We start from the raw sequence: 23,794 nt of genomic DNA, 5'->3' as shown, positions 1-23,794 counted from the left end.
GCCCCAGTAAAGCTTTCAACCAACTGTGCCCCAGCCAATATCTTAATAGCAATCTCATACAAGACTCTGAGCCAGAGCCACTCAGCTAAGTCTAAAGTCTAAAAACTCCTGGCCCAGAAACCAGACAATGTTTATTGTTTTAAGCCACTATATTTTGGGGTAATCCACTCTATGGTAATAGATAACTAATACATCCATCAACAGGTGAATGGATAAACAAATTATGATATATCCATACAATGCAATACTATTAAGCAATAAAAAAGGAATGAATTATTGTTTTTCTTTTTTTAATATTTCTTTTTTTGGGGGAAAGCATAAGTAGGGGAGGGGCAGAGAGAGGGACAGAGGATTCAAAGTGGACTCCACGCTGACAGGCTGACAGCAGAGAGCCAAAGTGGGGCTCAAACTCACAAACTGCGAGATCATGACCTGAGCCGAAGTCAGATGCTCAACTGACTGAGCCACCCAGATGCCCCTGGAAAGAATTATTGTTAAACACAACACAATTGAGTCTCAAAATAATTACACTGATTCAATTTACATGTAAGTATAGAAAATTGAAACTAACCAATAATGACAGAAAGCAGATCTGTGAATGCCTAGAAATAAGAAGGCAGCAAATAGAATTACAAAGTAGCAAAGGAAAACTTTTGGGGTGTAACTGTTATGTTCATTAAATTAATTAAGGTGACAGTTTTATTCAGGTTTACATACGTCAACGCTCACCAAATTGTATGCTTTGATATGCTGTTTATACCAATTATCCCTCAGTAACGTTTAAAAATAAGTATATTCCAGAGAGAAGAACACAATGTTTTCCTGTGTAGTGTTTCATTGTTTTAAAACTATACAAACATTACGTAGTATCTACATCCTCCAAGATAAAACATTACCTAAACTAAATTTTATATACGTTTGACTAGAATAGGAAGCACTTTAGGAAATTGCCAATAATCGAGGCTACCCATTTTCAACACTTCGATTACAGTGAAAATTATATTGTTAATGCAAAAGCAACTGAGTAAAAAGCTGTCTCCTACTTGCCAATCTCAAGCCATCCAGCCACAGAACAGCTCGCTAACACTTTTCTGTGGTGAACTGCTGCACAGAACTGCCTCATTTAGTCTCATTTCCTAAGTCACTTATCTATACTCTGCTTGAGAGAGAATTCACACCATTTCTTTTCATATGCTGCAAGTAAAAAGCTATAGAAGACTTGAAAGAAACAGGGACTAAAGTAAAAGTAGCCTTGTCAGGACCAATCTCAAGTAGCATTGGTACCTAGAAGCCAGGTACCAAATGAAGTCTGCAAGACTCTTTCCTTAAGTTTGATTTGATTTCCCCATTTTCCTTGTGTTGCGTTCTACTATCTTCACTAGTTGAGGATTCTGATCCAGATCTTATCCAAAGTGTCCAGTGACCACCCAAAAACTTTACCTAGGTTTTAGACGAAAAAAAATTGTTTTACCCTTGGAATTAAGTATAGCTCAGGTCTTCTGTTTCTACACCAGAAAACGTGAAATGGTATAATAAAACCACAATGACAGACTCGGGGGTGGGGGTGGGGGGGGGAGGTACCAACACAAAAGCTAAGATTCAGTTCCATTTCTAAAATTAGCAGTATTATTCCTACCAACATATACATAACAAATAATCAACAATATGTCATTTGACCTATGCGTGTCCTAATTACAAAAGGATCTGGGGCGCCTGGGTGGCGCAGTCGGTTGAGCGTCCGACTTCAGCCAGGTCAGGATCTCGCGGTCCGTGAGTTCGAGCCCCGCATCGGGCTCTGGGCTGATGGCTCGGAGCCTGGAGCCTGTCTCCGATTCTGTGTCTCCCTCTCTCTCTGCCCCTCCCCCGTTCATGCTCTGTCTCTCTCTGTCCCAAAAATAAGTAAAAAACGTTGAAAAAAAAAATTAAAAAAAAAAAAAAAAGGATCTGACTTAAGTGCACAGATAATGGTTGTTTTAAACCAATGGCTTACACTCAGGTTATCCCCCATTCATGTCTGGACACAGTTAAAGCAACACTATCTCAGCTGTTTTCAGAAAACGATGAAAACTGAGATGCAGTTTACGTATGGCAAACAGTACTCTACAAAGTTTAGTACAAGATAGGCTACACATCCACAGTTGGCACTGAAGATTTTCCAGTTCTTACCATTTAGGCCCCATTGGCTCAAAGCATAAATTTCGTAGTTTAAAGTCTTTGTCGCCCATTTAAATATTATTCAGCTACCACAGCATTCTCTTCTATGATTCCTTCCATAGGGCATAATCATCCCTCTCCTTTCCAAAATCTATAGAAGAGTACAGGGCTATGGCTGTGAACTCCCTGAATCTTTTATTTAGTTAAGCTCATTAGGCCTGTAATAAATAGGTCAATAACAAATCAAGAGGACTCTTCTCTGCTATCATCAGGAACAGAGCCCAATATGCAAATTATTGTTCATTACGTGTTCCTCTTTTTCTATATTCTTTGCCTGTCCTAGCCTATCCATTTCTCTAAATTCTTCTTTCTCCCTTTCTTGAGTCCTCTACAGCAGTGGTTCTTCACTAGCTTTAGTGTGAAAATCACCTGCAAAGCTAACAGAAAATACCAAGGTCCAAGCTCGTTAAAGAAAGATAAAATCCTTCTGTATTTTTATTACATTTGCTAGGTGATTCCATTACTTAGAGATTGAGACAGGCTGCTCTAACCTAGGGATTCTTACATTGGTTGCACATTAGAATAACCTGGGGAACTTTTAAATACCCTGATGCTGAGATAATTAGAAACACTGGTGAGACTCAGGAATCAGCACATTTTAAGCTCCCCAGGTGTGAACCAAAATTATTCGTATCACCTGGGTGCTTGTTAGAAAAGAATTTCCAAAACCAGGCCAGACTTACAGAATCAGAGTCTGTGTTTACTAAGAATTCCAAGTAGCTTATTTGGAAGAAGCAAAACACTGCTTCTCAAACTGGGCTGAACTCTGGAATGACCTGGGGACCTTTGAAAATTACTGATGCCTACTCCCAGAGACTCTGATTTTAACTAGTCTGGGTTACAGCCTTGGTTCATCCACTACCACTCCACTGATAAGAATTCAAGGTAGCTAAAATCACTAAATCACTTTCACTAAAGCAGAAAGAGGCCTCTCTTCAGTGGGTGTCACGACACATACAGTCCTGGGAACTGGGCAAAAACAAAGTAGTCCTTTAGTGCACAGGTCAGCACATTTTTCTGTAAAGGACTAGACAGTATTTTAGGTTTGTGGGCCATGTGGTCCCTGTCACAACCACTCTGTTGTTGTAGTGCAAAAGCAGCCATAGACAATACAGAAACAAATGAATATGTGTTCCAATGAAACTTTATATGCAAAGCAGGGGAGGGATGGGTTAGATTTGGCCTTCAAGTCAAAGTCTGCCAACCCCTGCTCTAGAACAGTGGTTCTCAAACTTTAGAGTACCTTAGAACTGCCTAGAAGGCTTTGTTCAAACACAGATTGCTGGCTCCTGGCCTCAGAGTTGCTGATTCAGTAGATCTGGGTAAACTCTGAGAAGCTGAAGTTCAAACAAGTCCCAGGGTGATGCTGATACTATTGGTCCATGGGCCACAATTTGAGAACCGCTGGGTTATTTTTTTTTTAATGTTTATTTATTTTTGAGAGAAAAAGAAAGAGAGCGAGTGCGGGCTCACGTGCACATGAGTGGGGAGGGACAGAGAGAGGGAGACAGAGAATCCCAAGCAGGCTCCCTGCTATCAACGCAGAGCCCAATGCAGGGTTCAATATCACAAACCACAAGATCATGAGCTGAGCTGAAATCAAGAGTCAGATGCTTAACCAACTGAGTCACCCAGGAGCCCCGAGAATCACTGATTTAAAGTAGTGGTTCTCAAACTTCACTACATGTCAGAATCACCTAGAGAAATTTTTTAAATTCTGAAGCTATACTCCAGATGACATAAATCAAAATCTCTTTCTACTGTAAAGGCTCCTAACACTTATGGCACACATTATTGGTGTGTTGAAAGATACAGTAGACTGTTTATATAGAGGGCCACCAATAATTCCTCTCATCACTCCATGTGCATGGTACTCTCCCACCAAGAGGTAGAGTTTATTACCCTTTACCTTAAATCTGGCATAGCCTTGTATCTTGCTTTGATCAAAAGAATGTAGCAAAAGTGATCCTATGTGACTTCCAGACCAAGCCCATAAGAAGTCTTACACCTACTGATTTCACTCACTTGAAAACCAGCTATCACATTAAGAAAACTGACTACCTGGGGCACCTGTGTGGCTCAGTCAGTTGAGCGACAGACTCTTGATTTCAGCTCAGGTCATGATCCCAGGGTTGTGGCATTGATTGAGGCCCACATCAGGGTAAATGTGAGGCCGAGTGAGGAGCCTTGGGGTTCTCTCTCTCTCTCTCTCTCTCTCTCTCTCTCTCTCTCTCTCCCTCCCTCCCTCCCTCCGTCTCTCTCTCCCTCCCTCCCTCCCCTCCACCCCCATCTGCCCATCTCTCCTAGTCATGCTCTCTCTTATAAAATAAAAAAAAAATTTAAGTCTGACTACCCTCCTGTAGAGAGACCACATTATAAAAGTGAAGTCCTAGAGAATGACAGACTCCAAAGGGCAGGAGAAACCTGGCCAACCTCACCCATTCTAGCCACCCCAGCTGAGGCACCAGACAAATTGGATCCTCCAGCCATATACGAGCCACTCAGCCAACACCAACTGGAGTAGAGACTAGCTGGCCTCCCCAAACCCTGCCCAAACACATGATAGTTGTTGTTTTAAGTCACTAAATTTTGGGGTGGTTGTTAAACAGAGATAAATAAGATGTCAACAGTCATACAAAAGATATTAGTGTCGTGTTTATATAAGTTTTTATAGTGATTTAAGAAGTTGTAAACTATTTGGTACAACCATTCAGAAATTAACAACTGCTGGGGTGCCTGTGTGGCTCAGTAGGTTAAGCATCCAAATCTTCTGACTCTTGATTTCGGCCCAGGTCATAATCTTGTGGTTTGTGGGTTCAAACCCCAAGTCCGGCTCCAAGCTGACAGTGCAGAGCTTGCTTGGGATTCTCTCTCTCTATGCCCTGCTCACTCTCTCTCTTTCTCTCTCTCTCAAAATAAATAAATAAACTTAAAACATTTTAATTAAAAAAGAAATGAACTGCTAAAAATGAATCTTTTTTGCTAAAATTATATTTTAATACTATTTGTCTGACTTGCTCTATAAAGTATTTAAATGCAGTAATTATTGCTTTGACAAAACTATATAATGTTCCCCCTGGCATTACCATTTGAATCACCCAAAACTACTGCAGTCACAATTTGTTTGTCATCACTTCTTCACTTAGTACCCGTTGTCAAATATTTCATCTTTCTTTGGCTCTTTCACAAATTTTTGCTATTAATTTGTTCTTACTTTTCACATTTCTTCTACTAATAAGATACATATGGTTGCTTTGTTAGCATCATCATTTCTTAAGAGGTGTTCCTACTAGAATGCAATTGGAGGCACCTGGATGGCTCAGTCAGTTAAGCGTCCAACTTCAGCTCAGGTCATGATCTCACGGTTCATGAGTTCAAGACCTGCGTCGGGCTCTATGCTGACAGCTCAGAGCCTGGAGCCTGCTTCGAATTCTGTGTCTCCCTCTCTCACTGCCCCTCCCCGTTCACACTCTGTCCTCTCTCTCTCTCTCTCTCAAAAATAAACATAAAAAAAAAAAAAAGAACGCAATTCTTTTTTGACTCTTACACTTTTCAGTAGTTATTTATTATTGGCTTTTGATGTTAATTAGCCAAATTCTGATTCTTGATGAAATTTTGCTGTTTTATCTTTAATTATTAAAAAATTTATTTCTGGGAATGCAAGCTGGTGCAGCCACTCTGGAAAACAGTATGGAGGTTCCTCAAAAAACTAAAAATAGAACTACCCTACAACCCAGCAATTGCACTACTAGGCATTTATCCACAGGATACAGGTGTGCTGTTTCAAAGGGACACATGCACCTCAGTGTTTATAGCAGCACTATCAACAATAGCCAAAGAATGGAAAGAGCCCAAAAATGTCCATCAATGGATGAATGGATAAAGAAGATGTGGTATATATATACAATGGAGTATTACTCAGCAATCATAAAGAATGAAATCTTGCCAGTTCCAACTATGTAGATGGAACTGGAGGCTATTATGCTAAGTGAAATTAGTCACAGAAAGACAAATATCATATGACTTCACTCATATGAGGACTTTAAGAGAAAAAACAGATGAACATAAGGGAAGGGAAACAATAATAATATAAAAACAGGGAGGGGGACAAAACATAAGAGACTCATAAATATGGAGAACAAACAGAGGGTTACTGAAAGGGGGGTGGGCTAAATGGGTAAGGGGCACTAAGGAATCTACTCCTGAAATCATTGTTGCACTATATGCTAACTAATTTGGATGTAAATTTAAAAAAATAATAAAATTAAAAAATATTTTGGTGTATCTTCCATAAAATAAATGTATTTGACTCAAAGGACTATCCTTAAAAAAATAAAATAAAAAACAAAAAAACATTTATTTCTGAAGATGAAATTAAATGTACATAATCTATTGTGATAAGCACTGGGTGTTCCATGTAAGTGATGAACCACTAAATTTTACTCCTGAAACTAATATTATATTATATGTTAACTAACTGGAATTTAAATAAAAACTCGAGGGCACCTGGGTGGCTCAGCTGTAAAGCATCTGACTTCAGCTCAGGTCATGATCTCATGATTCATGAGTTAGAGTCCCACATCAGGTGAGCCCAAGCCCCACTTTGGGTGAGCCCATCTCTCTCTCTCTCTCTCTCTCTCTCGCTCTCTCGCTCTCTCGCTCTCTCGCTCTCTCTCTCACTCACTTTCATCCTCTTTCTCTCTCTCTCTCTCTCTCTCAAAAACAAATAAAAACTTGAAACCAATATAAATAAGTAAATGCACATAATCATTTAAATGGGACTGTAGGCATTTGCTGATTTCAAAAAACATTTTGAAAATTTTATTTTGTGATCATACATAAGAGTAACATTTATTGAATTAACTACAACGAATTAGTATTTCCTATTTATGAAATGTTTCATTTTATTATCTTTCAATATTTATTTTAAAACATTTTAAGTATGCAGAAAATTATACACACATCAATTTCTGAACCTTAAGACATATGTTTCATTTTCGTACTTAAATACATTTGCTTTCTACTGATTGTTGTTTCCCCACCATAATGGACAAATTTTTCATTAAATACTGCCGGAAAGTCATTACATTCAGAATACAATCACAGCGGTCCAAATTCTCTTCTTTGACCTATCTTTTTGTATCAAAGTTATTAAATGAAGCTATAAATAACTATGAAGTTATTAAATGAAGCAAATCATACAGGACTTCAACATGAAATGTCAATTTCATACAGAAAAAGATCTGTACTCTAAACTTCTGCAAACACAAAATAAGAAAAAAAGTTCTTGGGGCTCCTGGGTGGCTCAGTCAGTTAAGCGTCCAACTTTGGCTCAGGTCATGAATCTCACAGTTTGTGGGTTTGGGCTCTGCATCAGGCTCTCTGATGACAGCTTGGAGCCTGAAGCCTGCTTTGGATTCTGTGTCTCCCTCTCTGCCCCTCATCTACTAGTGCTCTCTCTCTCAAAAATGAAAAACATTAAAAAAAATTTTTTTTAAGTAAAATTCAGGAAGTTTAGGAGGAATAAATCTCAACTTATTGATTTAATACTAGTTATTGACTTCAAGATATGGCTAAAGTAACATTCTGCTATCTGATTAATTTATTTCAAGCAATGCTTAATATTTCTGACCATTCACATGCACTGACAAACTGTGTGGATTGGCTGTATTGGAATGGAGAGGCTGAGAATGAGTCACTAGGGAGTCAGTGCTATAATCTAGATCCACAAAGACAATTATTAGAAGTGAATTAAAGGAAGAAAAAAGTAGGAAGACCAACTTCTGTGTATACCTGCAGAAAAGGTTTATCATTATTTTATTCAAAATCTATTCAGTTTATCTCAGAAAATTTAAGCATTACTTTTGTCAATGAAAGAAAAAAAGGATAAAAAATGAATGACTGCTCCTTTAAAGTACAACTTAAAGAGACAGAATTATCTGAATTCTAATTACACGGGATAAAGAAGCTCCTGCCAATCAGGAGGAAAGAGCAATAACCAAGCTCCTGTCAATCAGGAGGAAAGGGCAATAAATACTCACCTGCTTTTCACTAATATGACTACTTATGCAGACAACGTTCTTATCAATGACAATGACCAAGAATTTGAAAAGATCAACAATTTTAAAATCTTGACCAGGAATTGCTTGAAATCATTTCATGATAAGACCTATTTTGAGAAAAAGTTATGTTCATGGAAACTAGCTCAAGTTTCTCATTAAAATACTTTTTAAATATTTAGAAGTATTGTACTCATTCAATATGTAATATCTCCCCCAATAGTATGTTTTATTTTATAATTCTATTAAAAAGAAATGATTTATTTATTAAATACTTATTATTTTAACATAATTCCATTTAAAAATTTTAAAAATTTTCCACCAACACCCAGATAGTTCATGACATTTTCATGAAACCATCCACTGAGTGAATGAGTGGACAGCTGTAATATGGAAAATCAAACTCAGAAAAAAATAAAACAAAAAGGGTTACACATTTTATAGAATTTATGCAGCAATTCAACCTTAAAGCTTCATTCAGCAAAAATAATAATCAAATAAAAATTCCAACTTCCTTACACCAACAGCAAATGAGAATCCAAAAGAGTCATCAGTGAAGTTACAGAAATCTCTATGTTCCAGAAAAGTCAGTGTTCAAGCCAACTGCAGTATGTAATAGAACGCAGCACGCCTGACCATTCCATTTAAAAATTTTAAAAATCAGCACGCCTGACCTACTCTGAAACAGCCATGAGTTGGTGCCTTATAAAGACATATGAGTTAGAGAACAACCCTAGGAAATTCTCATTCTATAAGGAATAAGGAACAATAATATCCATTCTTACAGAAGAAATAAATCACAAAAGAATCCAAATAATTTTTAAATGACCAGATAAACTAATCCCAATCTATGTTTAATCTTGGCTAAAAACCCAAATGGCTCTATTATTTTAAACATTTATTTAAACCCATTTATTAAGTTATTCATAAATGACATCTGCAGAATATCCAGCTTTTTACTGTGACACAAACAGATACACCAAAATCTAAGTATTACAAAATCTGCTACAGAATTTAAGCAGATTGCCACGTTTATTACATTTTAGAAAGCAGTTTGTCTTGTCCTATAAAGCCTCCTTTGCCCTGTAATGCTATGTAATTAAAATTTCATTGTAGAGAATGCTACTAAAATAAAGCATTTTATGTAACTAGGCTTTTCCCACATTTTAACAAATGGCTCTGAGATCATATTTAAATCTTATAATAAATAATGCTGTGTAATCATAGAATGTTTATAACTAAAAGTCATTTAGTAAAACCCATTCATTTTCCAAAGGAGGAGCACAAAGCTTAGTAAAATTAAATGACCTCCCCAGGAAAAGAATTATGCAAGTACTAGGGATGTAACAGTAAACAAGAGATCTGTCATCCCTGGTCATATTTTAGCTAAAGCAAAGTATGCAGTATTATGATGAAGGAAGAATCTTTGCCTCAAATATAAGAATTCTGATTCAAGTACACACGAGTCACTCCTACTGGGAAAAATTTAAAGTATTTGTTAACAAGAAACAAAAAGGCCAGGTAAAGCAGACAACATAGCAACTATAAAAGGAAAGGAAATTAAAAGGTAGTAAAGCAAGGTCTTACAATTCCATACTTCTATCTATTAGGAAAATTTCTGAGATGCTAAAAAAAATATGGGATAAAATTAGAAAGGCACTGGACATCTGGATATAGTATAAAACAAAGAGTTCTCTATAGATACATGTATAGTATATATATCAACACACACAAGCTCACCAACCTACAGCCTTAAGTCCTCTATGCAGACAGGCAGGCAAAGAGTAATCTCCTATCGGTTTGCAAATCATCTTTTTAAAGCAACATAAATTTTAGTGAAAATAGAGATCCTGAAGTTTTCAAGTGCCAGAAACAATAAAAGAAAAATGTTTAAAACATTAAATACTTTTAATTATCTATTTGGTATGTGCTGTCACTGATTTAACAAATTTTTTTCATTTAATGACTATAAAAAAAAACACAAGAATTTTCTTAAGTTCATAACCTTGGTCTCCTTAACTCTGCAAAAGTACTTTCTACCAGGAATCTTCTAGGTGGTAGTAGCAGAAATGAATATAACACAGTGCCTGCAGTCATGGAACTTAGACAATAAATTAAGTACATACACTCATTTAAGAATCAGATGATAGGGGCGCCTGGGTGGCTCAGTCGGTTGGGCGGCCGACTTCGGCTCAGGTCATGATCTCGCGGTCCGAGAGTTCGAGCCCCGCGTCAGGCTCTGTGCTGACAGCTCAAAGCCTGGAGCCTGTTTCAGATTCTGTGTCTCCCTCTCTCTGACCCTCCCCCGTTCATGCTCTGTCTCTCTCTGTCTCAAAAATAAATAAATGTTAAAAAAAAAAAAAATTTAAAAAAAAAGAATCAGATGATATATGTGTATATTGTGTGTGTGTGTGTGTGCCTGTGTGTGTGTAAAAGGCAGAGTAAGGTAACCTAAGTGATGACAGGGTGGTCAAGGAAGGCTTATCTGAGAGGTAGTGACCTAAATAAAGTGAGGGAGACGTGTAGAAAGAGAAAGAATACTTTAAGGAAAATAGCCACACATGGATATGAACAAAGAACATTCTGCACAGAATAGATAGCAAGTGCAAAGGCCCTAAGATGAGAATTACTTTGATATGTTAAAGAACAACAAAGACTCCATGTGGCTATAGCCAGGCAGAAAACAGAGATGAGATCAGGGAGTTATCAGCAGAAGTCTGGTCATAAGGCTGGGGTATGCCATGTTTGGGTTTTATTCTGAGTGTGACGGGAAGCTACAATAGTGGAATGCTGTAAATTAATTTATATTTTTAAGTTCTTTCTGGCTCCTGTATACAGAACTCATTGTAGAAGGGCAAGAAGAGAAGCAGAAACACAAGTTGGAAGGCTATGATATAATCCTAAACAAGAGGTGGTAGTATTGTAGACTTGGAGGTGGCAGAGGAAACTACTGTTAGTTGGATTTGGGGTGTAATTTTGCTAATATGTTGGATATGGAGAATATGGAAAAAAGAAAAGTCATATAAAAAGCTTTAAGGATAGGGGCGCCTGGGTGGCTTGGTCGGTTAAGCATCCGACTTCGGCTCAGGTCATGATCTCACGGTCCGTGAGTTCGAGCCCCGCGTCGGGCTCTGTGCTGACAGCTCAGAGCCTGGAGCCTGTTTCAGATTCTGTGTCTCCCTCTCTCTCTGCTCCTCCCCTGTTCATGCTCTGTCTCTCTGTGTCTCAAAAATAAATAAACGTTAAAAAAATAAAAAAATAAAAAAGTTTTAAGGATAAAACTCATTAAGCTGCACAATAATTTGCCTGCCAAAAATATTTTGAAATTATAAGCTTTATGGCTGATGCGTTGGTTAATTGTTGGCTTTCACCACCACATCACCCTTTCATGGGCTCCTCCTCTGTATTGCCAGATGCTAGAAATCTGCAAAGTATATTTCCTAGGCCTCCTTGCAAACAGAGAGGTTAGGTTCTGCCAATGTAAGCCAATGACAGCAGGACATAGAGGAAGCCACGGTTTTTTCTGCTTCTGTTCTGACATAGCCATCAGTGAGCATCTGTGAACCACACCAACTTTGAGCAGCCATTTATGACCAATCTGGGCAGTTTCAGTGGGACTACAGGCTCCTTGGCTCTGCAGCAACCACAAGAAGGCAAGCTCCTGGCTTCCTGGCCAAGTTACATTGGCTGTATTCTCAACAGTGCAATACTTAGGAGCTCTGGGGAACAGTTTCCCATGTCCTCCAGCCCCAGGGGCAATAGCTACTTCCCATATTTACTAATCTCTAGATGGCACCACCTTAACTCTTTTTATTCCTCCAACCCTTCCAACACTTTTGTAACCAATTCACTGTATTAAAATCTTTCTGTCAGAAATATCCTAAGTGGCTTGTTTTCCTGAACGTATGCCAACTGATATAGTAAAGAAAGAAGCGTCACTCTCCAGAGTCTACTTTCACATATTGTTGTTCCTCGCAACACTCTTACATATAGGCATAGCAAATTCTATTATTCCCTTCATATAAAGCAACAAACTGAAAACTGAAAGTGATTATTAAAATACTTTGAAGATTTGTTGACAAGAAATCTACCAATACACATTTAAACAATTTATTTGCCAAGTGTTTATCTTAAGCATAAATTTTCACATTTAAAGTTATAACAAAGAGCCAAGGTATTCTTATGTAAAGTAATAATGCAAGACTTACTGATTTAAAGAAAATATCAGAAATAAGACTATTACAAAAGATAATATATTATGGAGAAAACATTTAACTTTTTATGTTAATTTCAATCAATAGCTTTTATCCCCCCCAAAATTAGTTCTTACTATATTACATTTTTTAAGAAGTTTAAATCCAAATGATCACTTGATTTAAAAACAAATCAAACATACTATATACTGGCATCTAAATCCTCTAGAAGGTAGAAAGAGAATAAGACGACATTAAGAAAACAAATTGGTGCAAAATATTAGAGATACAACCATAAAATGCTAAGAAGAGGGGTGCCAGGCTGGCTCAGTCAATTGAGCATGCAACTCTTCGACTTGGGGTTATAAGTTTGAGCCCCATGATGTGTGTAGAGATTACTTTTTAAAAAACTAAAAAAACCTCTTAGAAGAAAACAAAGGGATAAATCTTCATGATCTGGGATTTGGCGATGGATTTTTGGATATGACCCCAAAAGCAGGAGCAACAAAAAAAATAAACTGAATTTTATCAAAATTAACTTTTGTGCATCAGAGGATATTATCAAGAAACTGAAAAGACAACCTATACAGAATGGGAGAAAATATTTACATATTTATCTGATAAGAATTAATATCCAAAATATACAAAGAATTCAGTTTTTAAAATTCCAATTTAAAAACAGGCAAAGGACTCGAATGGCCACGATGGTAACAATGGCAGAAAATACACAATGGCCAATAAACACATGAAAACATGCTCAACTGTATTAAGCATCGGAGAAGTACAGATCAAAACCACAGTGAGACACTACTTCACACCTACTAGGACAGCTGTGATCAAAAAAATGGAAAATAATAAACGTTGACAAGATGTGAAAAACCAGAACACTCACACATTGCTGCTGGAAGTGTAAAATGGTGCAGGCTCTGTGAAAAACAGTTCAGTGTTTCCTTAAGAAGGAAGTAGTATAGAAGTATCATATGCACCAGTAATTCCACACCTGGATCTATACTCAAAAGAACTGAAACCCGGAAATGAAGCAATACTTGTACATGCTAACTTCAGAACAGCTAAAATTTGAAGTACAATTAAAATAAATATCACCAGATAACTTTACCCTTAATTTGACCAAAAAAACCCAAAAAAGTAAGAAAATCAAATAAACTAAGAACCAAAAACTGGCAGATTTTTATAAAGAGTATGTGTTGATAATTTTGAAGCACCAAATAATTATATGACAGTCATATATGTTAAGCTTTTTAAAATTTTTTAAGAAGCACATAACACAAAAATTAACTCAAAATAGATTAAAGACTTGAAAATAAGACCAGAACCCTCTGTATTGCCAGGTGCTAGAATAAAACTCCTAGAAGAAAACACAGGCAGTAACCTCCTTGACATCAGTCCTGGCAATGATTTTTTCGATTTGATACCAAAACAAAGGCAACAAAAGGAAAAATAAACAAGTGGGACTACATCAAACTAAAAAGTCTCTGCACTGCAAAGGAAACCAACAACAAAGTGAAAAAGCAACTACTGAATGGCAGAAAATATCTGCAAATCATATATTTGATAAGGGGTTAATATCAGGAAGGAAGGAAGGAAGGAAGGAAGGAAGGAAGGAAGGAAGGAAGGAAGGAAGGAGGGAAGGACCTCATACAGCTCAATAGGAAAAAAAAAATCCGATTAAAAAATGGGCATATGGTCTGAATACACGTTTCCAAAGAAAACATACAACTGGCTAACATATACATGAAAAGATGTTCTACACCACTAATCATCAGGGAAATGTAAATCAAAATGCAATGAGACATCACCTCATACCTGTTAGAATGGCTATTATCAAACAGACAAGAAAAAAAAAAAACCCAAAAGGACAAGAAATAACAAATGTTGGCAAGGACACAGAGAAAAGGAAACACTTATACACTGTTGGTGCCAATGCAAATTGGTGCAGCCACCAATGGTGGAAAACAGTATGGAAATTCCTCAAAAAATTAAAATTAGAACTACCATATGATCCAGCAATTCCACTTCTAGGTATGATCAGAAAAAAGTGAAAACACTAATTTGAAAAGATATATGCACCTCCATGTTCACTGCAGCATTATTTACAATAGTCAAGATATGGAAACACCCTAAATATCCATCAATGGATGAGTGGATAAAGATGTAATACACATACACACGCATGCGCGCGCACACATACACACACTGAAATACTACTCATCTATAAAAAATAATGAACTCCTGACATTTGCAACAACACAGATGGATCTTGCAGGTATTATGCTAAGCAAAATAAGTCAGAAAAAGAAAAATAGTGTCTGCACTCAGATGTAAAATTTTAAAAATAAGGGTGTCTGGGTGACTCAGTCATTTAAGCATCCGACTCTTGATTTCAGCTCAGGTCATGATCAAGTAGTGAGATCAAGCCCCACGTCAGGCTCCACACTGAGCGCAGAGCCTGCTAAGGTTTTCTCTCTCTCCCTCTGCCCCTGTCCTGCTCCCACTCTCTCTCTAAAAAAAAAGAAAAAAACAAGAAAAAAATCTTTGAAAAATAACAACAACAACAAAAAATGAGCTCAAGCATATAGAGAACAGACTGGTGGCTGCCTGAGGCAGGGGTAGCAGGTGAAAGGGTTCAAAGGGTGTAAATTTCTATAAAATATTCAATGAATATGTTGTAGGGAGGTAACAAACAGCATGATGACTACAGTTAATAATACTGTACTGCATATTTGAAAGTAGGTAGGAGAGTGAGTCTTAAAAATTCTCATCACAAGAAAAATAAATTATAACTACATACAGGTACACGTGTTAACCGAACTTACTGCAGTAATCATTTTGTAGTATATACAAATACAGAATCGTTACTTGGAATCGCTGTATACATAAAACTAACATAATGTCAATTATATCTCAATAAAAATTTTAAAAAAAGAATGTATAACTCATAGCTACCATGTTTTCAGTAAAGTTTTACAAAATTTATAAAGGAATTTCTTGACATTCTAAAAGTATCCCTCATTCTTGAAGGCTAAATGCCCTCAAATCTTAAAGACACATATAAATAGCCCAAAGAATACAGCAGTCTTTAATACTGGCAACTGATAAGACAAAGAGGATATATTTGTAAGTATTTAAAGGAAATAGCTAAATTTAGAATGATGACTTTTACTTCGTCATTCTTAAAATAATTCCTTAAGAACTCCCAAAGGCACAACTTAAACAAAAAAATAGCTCTTATGGGTATATATTTCAGTGATATTAAGTTCACCTTACTAGAACGAGAAATAAAATCTCTCTCTGTCTCACACACACACACACGTTAGATCCACCCAACTAAAAAGCTGACAATTTAAAGTTACTGAATTACAACTTAAGTACTTTTGTAAAATACTGCCACTCAAGGAATATACTAAATATTAACATGGTCATAGTAACACCTACTTGCTGACACTTACTGTGTGAAAATTTATCATTTCTTGAAGACTGTCAGAAAACTTGGTTAAACTTGTCTATGAAAGAAACCAAAAGAAAACCAAGTCATTTAAAAGCCACCAAAATAGGTCACAAAAATGTTACTTCAGCATTTCTGACAGAAAGATCAAGTTACATTGTAAACAATGACATTTACTTGCAAGGGCAATTTCATGGCATTGCCTCATGGGCATACTCTGCAAAGAGGACAAGTCTACATGTGGTGAGTGACATAAAACCCCAGAACAGTCAAAGAATTAATATTGTCATATCAGTAGGAGTATGCTAACAAATAGTAATGGCACATATAAACCTAAAGGTAAAATTGAGTGTATCAAGACTGCACATTTAGACATCCCGGAGTCAAATAATCATGAAGGCACATCCATTACCTAACCAGGTATTATTCCTCCTGGAAGAAATAACATAATACCACAGAGTACAGCAAGGGGTCTAAGTTCACCAAGCATAGCGAGCTGACAAGAACTTTCCTATACAGCCCCATACATACAGCTAAATACTATTCGTAAGGTTTAATGCTCTCTGCTTGCCCCTATAAGCTCCTACTAGGGAGCATAATCCTCCTCTGCCTGCTCAGGCCCTCTTGTAGAGGATTCAGCTCACTACCAGAAGTAAGCTTACATTCACAATGCAAATCATCCATCAACTTCTAACTATGCTAGAAAACAGAATTATACAAAATAAGACCAATAGGTGATAGCTTTTCTATTCCTATTTTTACCACTATAGCCACTAATACGTTTAATAAATGAATGCATAATTCTTTAATATCCTGTTGCATTTAACATATTAACTAATTTTAACAATACTAACCTCAACTACAGCATCATTACTAGAATATTGTGCCAGGTCTCGAATCCCATTCATGAATTGTTTATTTGCAACACAAAAGGCCTTTCCGGTATCAATCATTGCGATACAAAGTTTCACAAGCTGAAAAAGAAAAACATTACATCAGGTTGAAAATAATTATACAAATTACTTAGTTGAACAAGTGTTAGTAGTAGCTTCATGAGTTAGCCTAGTTTAGATAAATTATGGTTCATCAATAAATCCAAAATAGACCAATTGAAAATTGCTCTTTTCCCCTCTGACTTATAAAGTAAATTCATAGGAGGGTTGTACCAAAACAGTTGACCTTTTAGGACCCAGAAGGTGTGTTATAACAACAACAAATCATTTTATCAAGTCAAATTCAAGCCCATAAATTAATTCTATAAAAATTTGTCTAAGAAGAACAGGGAACTTGAGGCAGAACAACCAGTATGTTAAAAAATATTTTAAATTAAAAAAAAACAAAAAACTCAAAACCCGTGGTATGTTGGAGAAAAGGGGAATAAGCTGACATGTTGAGTTAGTCATGCTGGGCATTTCAGTGTCAATCTATCAAAGAAGATGTCAGAATTGATTAATCAACCATATTTATCCAATGCCTACTGTCCTAGGCACTGTGCTAGTGTTAAAATTGAGACTTTCTTTCATCTTTCTTTCTCTTTAATTCCTTTCCTCCCTCCCTTTCTTTTTTCCATTCCTTATTTTTCTCCTTTCATTCAAACATAGAACATTTTCTTTAATCAAGCAGTATCTTGGGTGAATACATATATATACATATATTTTTTTTTCTTCTTTTTAAAGTGGAGAAGGAAAGGATACTGAGGGGGTAATGCAGGGGTGGGAGGGCACCACGAAGAGCACCCCCCCCCAAAAAAAAAACCTTTAAAAAACATCTAAAGGATCTCAGAAGTATGTTTTAAAACTATTATACCCTAGGGCCTAGAAGAACAGAAGTTAAAGATATAATCTCTCACAAAACAGATGAACATAAGGGAAGGGAAACATAAATAATATAAAAACAGGGAGAAGGACAAAACATAAGAGACTCTTAAAAATGGAGAACAGGGGCGCCTGGGTGGCACAGTCGGTTGAGCGTCCGACTTCAGCTCAGGTCAGGATCTCGCGGTCCGTGAGTTCGAGCTCCGCGTTGGGCTCAGGGCTGATGGCTCAGGGCCTGGAGCCTGCTTCCGATTCTGTGTCTCCCTCTCTCTCTGCCCCTCCCCCGTTCATGCTCTGTCTCTCTCTGTCTCAAAAATAAATAAACATTAAAAAAAAATTTTTTTTTTAAAATGGAGAACAAACAGAGGGTTAGTGGAGGGGTTGTGGGAGGGCGGATGGGCTAAATGGGTAAGGGGCATTAAGGAATCTACTCCTGAAATCCCTGTTGCACTATATGCTAACTAACTTGCATGTAAATTTAAAAAATAAATTAAGTTAAAAAAATTTTTAAAAAACATAATATCTCTCTCAGAAGCTCTAATTCTAACCAACAGACAAGCAGATACATTCCCTACAGCAAAAACACGACTGCTATGCATGACAAAACCAAGCATGATGGAACAAAGGAAGAACATCTAACCAGGACTATGGGCTTAAATAAGGGAAGGATTCCTGGAAAAGGTAACACTTGAGAAAAGCCCTGAAGACCAACAGGAATTAGCCAATCAGACAAAAGTAATGGGAAGACACTACTCTAGGAAGAACATGTGCTAAGGCCCAGAAGCTCAGTGGGCAGGACAGAGGCAGTGTGCAGTGTGAAAATGTGTGGCATTAAAAGTATGATGTTAGAAATATATACAAGGACCAGATCAGGACAAGCCTTGTGTACAATGCTAAGATGTTCACAGTTTGTATGAAAGGAAAAGTGAAGACAATGATTGGTGAGTTCACCTGAGTTCCATCTTAGAATGATGATCTAAAAGGAGAAAAAATAAAAACATGGAAAGAAAGAATAAAGATAAGGAGATTGGACCAAAAACCATGAGAGTCTAAATTAAGGCAGTAAGCAGGGAGAGAAAAGGGAGACAAATTCAAGAACTACAATCAAGTACTCTGGTACACTTATGCAGACGACTGTGTCCCACCAAGGGGAAAGTTGGAGCTGAAATTCAGCCTGAGCTTGGCCTGCCATGGACTACTAATTCACACATTAAACTGGCCAGCAAAAAACTTGTTTTCACTGTGTTGAGCCTGTGAGATAAGCCAAGTGGAAAGCTGATCAAACACAAATGAACACAGATGTTTGCAACTCAAAAAAGACTGTAGATACAGATACAGAAGGCATCAAAAAATATACAGTATCAGTGCTACAGTGTTATGTCCTAGACAGAGAGCAGAGGACAGATGCAGAGTGAAAATTACACAAAGGAGACTAAAGAGGAAGAGGGAAAGTAGGAGAAAAAGCAAGAGAATAATTTCACCAAAGTAGAAAAAGGAACATTGTATCAAAAGATGGATGATGAATGGTTCGAAAACTCATAAAAGTCAAGTTTTAAAAAGACTTAAAAAACATCTATTGAGTTTGGTGGCAAAGTCACCAGCATCCCCGGCAAGAATATTTTAAGAGAAACTGACTGGGGGCTGTTAGGTTACAGTAAATTATGAACTATAGATGAAGACGACAAAATGATAGCTCAATATATGCATATAAATTCTACAGAATACCCTACAAGAACATCCTATACTAAAATAAGGATTCTGTGATAAAACAAATCTAGCAAACTCTAGGGTTTTTTTTAAATTTTTTTTTTTTAACGTTTATTTATTTTTGAGAGACAGATCATGAGCAGGAGAAGAACAGAGAGAGGGGGGACACAGAATCCGAGGCAGTCTCCAGGCCTGAGCTGTCAGCACAGAGCCTGAAGCGGGGCTCGAACCCACAAACTGCAAGATCATGACCTGAGCTGAAGTCGGATGCTCAACCGACTAAGCCACCCAGGCACCCCTGGCAACTCTAGGTTTAAAAAGCTAAACAGATTTCTTTATTGCTGAACTTTAAAGAGCTTCTGATATATATTCATGTGTACTGTGAATCCTAGAAGAGTATAATATGTAACATTTCTCAAAAATATTTGATGTGGAATTCTCTTCACAGGAAGCATTCTCATAGAAACAACATCTCATAAAACTCACTATGAGAAATGCTGGCAGAAATTAGTCTTCTAAACAGTTTGAAAATTACAAACAAACAAGTAGAAAATTACAAAAAAATAGAGGTGCCTGGCTGGCTCAGTCAGTTAAGTGTCCAACTCTTGATTTGGGCTCAGGTCATGATCTCACAGTTTGTGAGATTAAGCACCGCATCAGATTCCACACTGACAGTTTGGGATTCTCTCTATCCTCTCTTTCTGCTCCTCCCTCTGCTCATGCAAATGTGCGCATAGTCTCTCTCTCAAACACACACAAAAAAGAAAATTACAAAAAATAATGTCTTAAAAATCAGAAAAACTAATTCTAAAATTCATATGGAGTAAACATTAACATGCAAGAAGACGGAAAAAAATCAAAAAGAATAATGAGATGGGGACATAAGCCTTATATTTTTTTAAATTTTTTTAACGTTATTCATTTTTTGAGAGACAAAGAGAACACGAGAGGGGCAGAGAGAGAGGGAGACACAGAATCTGAAGCAGGCTCCAGGCTCTGAGCTGTCATCATAGAGCCCAATGTGGGGCTTGAACTCACAAACTGGGAGATCATGACCTGAGCCCGTGAGACACTTAATCAACTGAGCCACCCAGGCACCCCAGCCTTATATATTATTAAAATGTATTATACAAGTGCAGTAGTTAAAAGTCTGGTAATGGAGGTGAATAGACAAACTGTTCAATGGAATAGAACAGAGTCAAGAAACAGATACAAATATGCAGTACTTCCAGCCGGGGGGGGGGGGGGGGGGGGGGGGGGGGAGATATCCAATAAATGACATACGGATCCTAGATAGCCATCTAATGGGGAACAAAGAAAACATAAAACCAAGTTGAATTCCAAATGCTCAAATTAATTTCAGATGGAATAAAGATTTAAGCATGAAACATTAAATGAGAAAACTAAGAGAAAACAGGAGGTAATATTTTTTATAATCTCAAAGTAACAGAAGTCTTTTTGAGAAAGATGCAAACCTCAAAAATCATAGCAGAAACATCAATTCAACTACAAAAACATAAAACATTTCTATAAGAAAAAAACAATAAACTTAGTCAAAAGAAAAACAATAAAATGGGAAAACAATATTAGTAACAATCACAAGGGACTAATTTCCCTGCTATAAGAAAGGGTATACAACCATCTTTGAAAAGCAAACCAGCCACTAGAAAAAAAGAAAAAAGAAAAAAGGTCGACAGATATGTACAGATAATTCCCAGAAAATTCAAATACATCCTATACCCATAAAAAAAAATCAATCTCACTCATAATTTTTTTAAAAATTGCAAAATACTGTTTTTTACAGAACAGCAAAGATCAAAAGTTTGGTAATTTGCTATTGTAGAGTGGGTAGGTATGGGGAAACAGGCACTCTCACACATTTTGGGGGGAGGGGATGTAAATTGGTACAATTTCCATGTAAGGCAGTTTAGCAAGAGCTATCAAAATTTTAAACAATTACCCTCTAACCTAGCAATTTCACTTTTAGAAAAGTATTATACACATACATTTTCACATAAGCTACATGACACACATGTGAAGTCATTCACTGCAGCCACAGTAAAATACAGGCAACAATCTAAGTATCCATCAGTAGACAACTGGATAAATTATGATATATCCATTAATGAAATACAATTCACCCTTTAAAAAGAATGAGGCAGCTCTATAATTAATAACAAAAACCAAAATCCAAGATATATGTTTTCCAAAAGTAAAATGTAGAACAGTGTTAATATTTTTGTTGGAGTGGGGAGAGGAGAAACACAAATACTTAAAATCTTTTATATGGTCAGAAAACTTCTGGAAGGACACACAAGTGTTCTCTAGGAAAGAGATTAGAGGAGGACTAATTTCTCACTGATTTCTCTACCTTTGAGTTTTGTGTCACACAGGTGGTATTCAACAAATTAAATACTTATTTAACAAATTAAGTAGTTAAAAAAAATTAAATTGAAATGTTCTATAAAAACTGAAAGAGAGGTTGGTAGTATAACAATATGGATAAAAACACAAGGGTTCTGGGTTCAGTCAGCTTAGGTTCAAATTCTACTGCTGTCATTAACCATCTAAATAATCCTGAATGACCTTAACCTCTGCAAACTTGTTTCTTCTGTCTGATATGATCACAATGGTACCAAACCATATCAGGTTACTATAAAAGAGTTAAGATGATGTGAGAAGTAACTGAAATGATTCTTTTTCAGAATTACCAAATAGGTACGCCTGGGTGGCTCAGCCAGTTAAGCATCTGACTTCGGCTCAGGTCATGATCTCAAAGGTTTGTGAGTTCGAGCCCCATGTCAAGCTCTGTGCTGACAGGTCAGAGCCTGGAGTCTGCTTTGGATTCTGTGTCTCCCTCTCTCTCTGCCCCTCCCCTGCTCATGCTCTGTCTCTCTCTCTCAAAAATAAACATTAAAAAAAATTTTTTAAAGAAATACCAAATAAAAACTATGCTTCTAGTTAACAATAGGTTTACAACCTATTGGAAACATGTACCAACTCCACACACAATGGAGTCCCAAACCCTGAGACACTTCACTTCCTGGTTCTTCCAGACTTTGCAATGAGCATGCACCAAAGAACTGAAGTCTCTGAGTCACCTCAAGGAATGTGCATTTGTTCCAATCAGACAACTTTTTGCCTTACATGGGCATAGGTGTAAGGCTTCCGGGTAAGGCTGTAACCTCTGTAGTACTCAGCCAAAGAGCAATCAGGGGAGGGACTTGTACCCTAGGAGATAAATTGCCTGCTGCAACTGCCCCAAGTGTGCCTATCTATCAGACACACTTGCAAGAACATCGATTACAGCCTCTCTTCACTTGCTCCGAGTCTCTGCATCCTCCTTTGATTGGGTCAGTGGGCTTGTTTCTCACAATAGTGCACATAAAGCTCTTAGAACATTACTGGCACATGGTAATTACTAAACATTTATGTTTCCTTGTCAGAGTTTTCTTGTTTGCTTTTGGTTTGTGTGTCTTGTTTTGTTTTGTTTTTGTTCAAGGGAAACTTGGAACACTTTCTACTTAAAATAAAGAGGTGATAGAGGGAAAAAAAAAGAGAAAAGTGGCTAAAGCAAAGTCCTAAGAAATTAAGAGTTTGGAATTACATAGGAAAAGGAATACTTTTATCATTCAAATGGGAGGCAAAGTGGGAAAAGAGAAGAACAGATTCTAAATTTCTAGATTAGGGGCATCTGGGTGACTCAGTCAGTTAAGTGTCCAACTTCGGCTCAGATCATGATCTCACGGTTCATGGGTTTGAGCCCCACTGGGGCTCTGTGCTGACAGCTCAGGGCCTAGAGCCTGCTTCAGATCCTGTGATTCCCCTCCCTCTGCCCCTCCCCCACTCACACTGTGTCTCTGTCTCCCAAAAATGAATGAAGACTTTAAAAAATTTTTTAAATAAATAAATTTCTAGATTAGGAGCAAGAAATAAATGTGTTCCCACCAAAAAGAAGACAGAGTCAAAGTCATCTACTAAGAAAGAAGAACACAGTCATAAATGTTGAGAAAACAGGGAAGTAAAATAGCTGTTAAAGATAATAAGATAACCTGAATGAGTCTTGGAAAATTTGCTTTGCATCAAGAATTCCAAGAATGTGTAGCTCCACCAGTTGGTTTCACGAAATAGTTGTGTAACTTCTCCTGTAGGGCTTTATAGCCCAGATATGACACAGAGAATATAAATTGTTAGGCTAATATAGTAAGAATTCTGTAGAGTAGGTGTTATGGAAGGATAATGAACACCTCCAGAAGAAAAATAACGACGGAATAAAATTAAGAACAGACTGAAAGTGTTCATAGCAGTATTATTCATATTAGCTAAAAAATGGAAACAACCCAA

The 23,794-nt window shown here is 37.0% G+C and overlaps 1 protein-coding gene across 4 annotated transcripts in view; it reads right to left on the bottom strand.

Annotated features, from left to right (window-relative positions):
* Positions 1-23,794, bottom strand: part of ACAP2 (ArfGAP with coiled-coil, ankyrin repeat and PH domains 2) — a 155,515-nt gene that overhangs the window by 69,686 nt on the left and 62,035 nt on the right. For 2 of the 4 annotated variants that reach the window (XM_042955584.1, XM_042955586.1), the window contains exons 3-4: positions 16,784-16,903; positions 15,934-15,987 (exon numbers count right to left, since the gene is read on the bottom strand). The exons of 1 other annotated variant lie outside the window; for it this stretch is intronic. In XM_042955584.1, the coding sequence (XP_042811518.1) occupies positions 15,934-15,987; positions 16,784-16,903 (174 nt within the window). The remainder of the gene's footprint in view (positions 1-15,933; positions 15,988-16,783; positions 16,904-23,794) is intronic. One more of the 4 variants, XM_042955585.1, reaches the window with a different exon arrangement.

The sequence above is a fragment of the Panthera leo genome, chromosome C2, assembly GCF_018350215.1.
Source record: "Panthera leo isolate Ple1 chromosome C2, P.leo_Ple1_pat1.1, whole genome shotgun sequence".
Taxonomy (NCBI): Eukaryota; Metazoa; Chordata; class Mammalia; order Carnivora; family Felidae; genus Panthera; species Panthera leo.
The sequence above is the reverse complement of the archived record's forward strand: the minus strand, read 5'-3'. Positions and strand labels throughout refer to the sequence as shown.